Below are 5,955 nucleotides of genomic sequence, written 5' to 3'. Positions count from 1 at the left end.
AACATTCGCAATGACATGCTGGGAAACTGGCTGAGTGAGATAAAGGGGAAAAGAGCTTCTAAAACATGGATGGGTAAACTCGCCTCTTGGTTGGGTTGCTTGCATATTGTACCAAGGAAGTATACTATTGAGAGCTCTCTAGGCCAGGAGGAGCACAAGGTAAGCATGTGCATGGATTTGTGAGGAGTAAGATCAGGAAATGGACAGGTGCGAACGGATCCATTCATTCAAAGGCTCAATCATAAGGTTAAAGATGGAAGGCAATAAAGGGCAACCTTGGCGGGTGCTGTTTGTTAGGGTGGTGATAAATGGGGAGTACTCGGAATGGTCAGGGGTGGGTAGTGGGTGGGTAGTGGGTGGGTAGAGGGTGGGTGGGTAGTGGGGGTCCCCCAGGGTTCTGTGCTGGGACCAATCCTATTTAATTTGTTCATAAATGACCTGGAGGATGGGATAAACAGTTCAATCTCTGTATTTGTGGACGATACTAAGCTAAGCAGGCCAATAACTTCTCCACAGGATTTGGAAACCTTGCAAAAAGATCTGAACAAATTAATGGGCAACTACATGGCAAATGAGGTTCAATGTAGAAAAATGTAAAATAATGCATTTGGAGGGCAAAAATATGAATGCAATCTATACACTGGGGGGAGAACCTCTGGGGGGATCTAGGATAGAAAAGGACCTGGGGGTCCTAGTAGACGATAGGCTCAGCAATGGTATGCAATGCCAAGCTGCTGCTAACAAAGCAAGTAGAATATTGGCATTAAAAAGGGGATCAACTCCAGAGATAAAACAACAATTCTCCCACTCTACAAGACTCTGGTCCTTCCGCACCTGGAGTATGCCCTCCAGTTCTGGGCACCAGTCCTCAGGAAGGATGTACTGGAAATGGAGAGAGTCCAGAGAAGGGCAACAAATCTAATAAAGGGTCTGGAGGATAGGGGGATGAGGATGAGGAAAGGTTGCGAGCACTGAACTTATTCTCTCTGCAGAAGAGACGCTTGAGAGGGGATATGATTTCAATTTACAAATACCGTACCACAATAGGGAGAAAACTTTTTCGCAGAAGAGAGTTTAACAAGACTCGTGGCCACTCATTAAAGTTAGAAGAAAAGAAGTTTAACCGTAAAACTACGTAGAGGGTTATTTACTGTAAGAGCGGCAAGGATGTGGAAATCCCTTCCACAGGCGGTGGTCTCAGCAGGGAGCATCGATAGTTTCAAGAAACTATTAGATAAGCACCTGAATGACCGCAACATACAGGGATATACAATGTAATACTGACACATAATCACACACATACCCTGTTTCCCCGAAAATAAGACATGTCATACTGTGCAGTTTGTTTTGCACAGAGTGGCCCCGATCGTCCTCTTTTGGGGTCCCACAGCAGCTCACTCGTCTCCTCCCCGCAATAGCTAACCCCCTACTGGGAAGCTCTCTCCTGAAGGGGTTACCTTGCGGGCGCGCTCCTGAGTCATACACTCGGCATACATAGCCGCCGAGTGTATGACTCGGCCCTGCCCCCCCGGAGGCCACGTCATTGGATTTGATTGACAGCAGCGGGAGCCAATGGCTGCGGTGCTATCAATCTATCCATTGAAGAGCCGAGAAGCCATGGGGAGAACGACGCGGGATCGTGCCCACAAACTTCTGAGCTCGGGTAAGTAAAACGGGAGCTCGGGGGGGGGGGGGGCGGACAGCGGAAGGTGTTTTTTTACCTTAATGCATAGGATGCATTAAGGTGTAAAAACACGAGGCTTTACAACCCCTTTAAAGTAGCGCAGTGCTGAATAGCAAAAAATGCAATGGTCGTGAAGGGGATAAAATCTTCCGGAGCTCAAGTGATCAAAATATATCATATATACTGTAATTGTGTTTCAATAATATATATCTACAAGAGTAATGCGTTATACCATGGAGAAGCCAAACCAATAGAACCAAACCAGATATCAGACTTTTACTTTTCAAGAAATATGATGAAGAAAATTTCTTAGTTTCAAAGTTTACGATGCAGAAGGAGAATATCATAAATCCTTTATTGGCAATGACTCAGAACTAAAACAGAGGCAAGAAAACAAAAAAAATCTGAATTGTTGACTGATCGGTATATAGATTCATAAGGTGATCCAACAGACATTCTGAAGAAATTATGAAACTTCCCGTAAAATGAGTCCTTGTGATCTCAGCACTGAGGCTCCTGTATAAATTCCCCATCAACCAAGAAGATTACTCAAACCAACCTGCAGAAAGATTTCTGTTCCCATTATCTCACCTTCACATAGAATTGGAAGATGAGTGCTCTTGAGCTGTTTGAGCTTCCAGATTTCAAGGGAGACTTTGTGTCAATAGAGCAAGACACGAAAGACCTGACATCTGTTGGATTCCTGCAGAGAGCTCGATCTCTCAAAGTCCACGGAGACCCATGGATTGTCTTCACTGGAATCAGTTATGAAGGAAAGTTTAAATGCTTCTTGGAAGGTTCTTATCCTTCAATCCCAGCATTTGAGAAGAAAATCAGCTCTGTGCGAGTTGTGAGGGGCGGTGTGTATAATCCCAAGATTACTCTGTTTGAGCACATCAACTATAGGGGCAAATCTGTGACCCCGAGCAAAGCTGCAATTACCCTTAAACCGTATGGATTTGACAACATGGCTTCATCACAAAAAAATGTCAGTGGGGCCTGGATCCTGTATGCTGAGGAGTATTACAAAGGTGATCAGATGGTCACTGTGGCAGGAGATGACATTCCAGATTATCATAAATATGGCTGGGGAGATAAAGTAAGCTCGCTGAAGCCTCTGGAACCCCATGAGGCTAGCGAGGCTCTCGAGTAAGATGTGGTGGACTGTCCATCTCTCCACCGTTTACCATGAAATCCCGGGCCAGTGCTGTTCACTGTATCTTCTTCTTTTCTTTTAATTTCTGATATTATACATGGCCTGCCTGTTACAGAGAGTCCAGATTACCATAACACTTCTTCTGATGTGATGAAGACCTCTAGAGAACACCAATCCTTGGTCTGATGAAGACCTCCAAAGAACAACAATCCTAATCTGATGAAGACCTCCACAGAAAACCAGTTCTGATCTGATGAAGACCTCTAGAGAACACCAATCCTGGTCTGATGAACACCTCTAGAGAACACCAATCCTGGTCTGATGAACACCTTCAGAGTAAACCGGTTCTGATCTGATGAAGACTTCCAGAAAACGTTTATCCTGACCTGATGAAGATCACCACCCATAACACCAATCCTGACCTGAAGAAGACCCCCAGAGAACACCAATCCTGGTCTGGTGAAGACCTCCAGAGATTAAATCATTGTCCTCTACAGGGTGAGAGAACCTTAAACCATTCCATCTGAATTCCACAAAATACATTTTCTTAGTTACACCGTGTCTGAAGAAGAGACCAGGCTTGAAAGATCTCCACTGAACTAAATTTGCTATAAATTCTACTCCATCATGTTTTGTAACTTTGCCAAATCTTTTCCGACTTGACAAGAACCCAAATCCGGAAAAAATATGGACTGAGTGAAGGTTCCTTTTCTCTACTGTCTAAATTCCCAAGACTTATTATACATTTTGTATTTCTTTTTATTGATTTGATTTAACAAATAACATATTTGAAGGTATAGAAATTGTCTTTCCTTATCAATTCCGCCATTGTAATGTTACTTTTATATAAGAAATGACAGGAAATGTCTAGGTGGGGGTGTCACAGTGTTTCTGATGATCTGACAATGTTTCCTTCTTGGTGTCATCATCCGGATGCTGTGCTCACTCCATACACACACAGAGATCAGATCTTTGTAAAGATACAAATGTTTCCATTGGGGAATAGGCGATGTTTATTATGCCGTGTACACACGGGCGGACTTTGACGGACTTCCGACGGACTTTTGAACGAACGGACTTGCCTACACACGATCACACCAAAGTCTGACGGATTTGTACACGATGACGTATGACCGGACTAAAATAAGGAAGTTGATAGCCAGTAGCCAATAGCTGCCCTAGCGTGGGTTTTCATCCGTCGGACTAGCATACAGACAAACAGATTTTTCGACCTGGACTTGAGTCCGTCGGACAAACTTGAAACATGTTCCAAGTCTAAAGTCCGTCGGATTTTTGACGGAAAAAGTCAGCTGCAGGTCCGATGGAGCCCACACACGGTCAGATTGTCCGCCGTATTCGGTCTGTCGGATCAGTCCAGTCGAAAAGTCTGCCCGTGTGTACACGGCATTAGAAATGGAGGAGTGACTTGTATAGAGGATGTTGGTCTTCTTCTATCCCATCAATAATGACTTCTTTCCTGGGAACAATCTGTGATATGGACATTCCACACACACATTCCGGGAAGGTTGGTCAGTAAATCTGTTTTGTAGGATGAATGGATTTCAGTCATTGGATCTCTGGAATTGATCCATTGTACACATTCTGGAATTCCATTCATCTGATCACAGGAAAGTGACATTGATTAGCTGGAGATTCATCAATAATCTTCATATTGATCAGATCAGATGTGTGATCTTCTCCTGTAACATGTTTATTGAGACAATGTAATTCTTTTTTCTGCTTTTCTCTCTATAGAAATAAATGTCTTTGTATGGTAGTGATCTGTGTGTGTGTCTGTGTATGAGATATACTGGGCTGGGATATACTGGGGGGGGGGGGGACACACACAGAAGGACAAATGCACACACACATACACACATTGATTTCTATAGTGTACACGGCTTTTCATTTTATGTCATTTTATTCAATCTATTTATTCAGTGGAATTCAAACTTCAATAAACTCCCATGTTAAAAAATATATGAAGACTATATATATATATGGTGGACAGCACCAGCAGGTAAAAATAGTTATAAATGCACATAACAAGGTGTGTTCCCAAAAACCCACCACAAATCCATATATAATACAATGGGGGGTACAGCACAGTGATCATAACTTATTGGATTCATGAAATGAAATAATGGGAAGTTCAGGGGTCCCGGCCCTTTATAATGACTATTCTGCACCATGCAGAGGAAAGAGAGATCTGAGTGTTCAGGTTCTAAATATCTCCATAAATACAACATGAGACACTGAAGTCAGTGATGTCACCACTTCTCTCCATCTCTACTGCATGGTGCAGGTTAGTAATTACAAAGGACGGGATCCCTGATGTTATTATTTCTATCATGAAGCCTATATTATGATCACTCTGCTCTCACCCCTCTTGTAGGGCTGCTGTTAGAAATCATGGGGCCCCATACAGCCTACCTGACAGGGCCCGGGTTGCAACCTTTTCTTCAAGCCAAACCCCAACACTTTATTGTAGTAGGATTGTAAAAGACCTGGGAAACCTTTGGGCACACCATGGGGAGTAGTACTGCGGCCCAGCGAACAGTGGGTGTGGCCAAACTGTGCGAACAGATTTGTGTGTGACGATCTCGGTTACTTGGGGAGCCACAGTCTGGTCTGAATAATGTGTCTGGGGTTCAGGCAGACTAAAACCCGGACATATGACTCCGAACCCGGACATATAACTCAAAACTCAGACTGTCCAGGTGAATTCAGTTCAGGTATCACCCCCCTCATAATACAGAGGTCAGTGTCACCTCCTCATAATACAGAGGTCAGTGTCACCCCCCCTCATAATACAGAGGTCAGTGTCACCTCCTCATAATACAGAGGTCAGTGTCACCCCCCCTCTTAATACAGAGGTCAGTGTCACCCCCTCATAATACAGAGGTCAGTGTCACCCCCCCTCATAATACAGAGGTCAGTGTCACCCCCCTCATAATACAGAGGTCAGTGTCACCCCCCATAATACAGAGGTCAGTGTCACCCCCCTCATAATACAGAGGTCAGTGTCACCCCCCTCATAATACAGAGGTCAGTGTCACCCCCCCTCATAATACAGAGGTCAGTGTCACCCCCCCTCATAATACAGAGGTCAGTG

The 5,955-nt window shown here is 44.1% G+C and overlaps 1 protein-coding gene across 1 annotated transcript; it reads left to right on the top strand.

Moving 5' to 3' along the window:
* The first annotated feature begins 2,294 nt into the window (after positions 1-2,294).
* Positions 2,295-2,837, top strand: LOC141128973 (epidermal differentiation-specific protein-like). The gene has a single exon (XM_073616649.1). It carries the CDS (start codon positions 2,295-2,297, stop codon positions 2,835-2,837), a length of 543 nt encoding a protein of 180 aa, XP_073472750.1.
* Positions 2,838-5,955: the final 3,118 nt, after the last annotated feature.

The sequence above is a fragment of the Aquarana catesbeiana genome, linkage group LG01 (assembly GCF_042186555.1).
Source record: "Aquarana catesbeiana isolate 2022-GZ linkage group LG01, ASM4218655v1, whole genome shotgun sequence".
NCBI lineage: Eukaryota > Metazoa > Chordata > Amphibia > Anura > Ranidae > Aquarana > Aquarana catesbeiana.
Note: the sequence above shows the minus strand (reverse complement) of the source record. Positions and strands in the feature narration are given on the sequence as shown.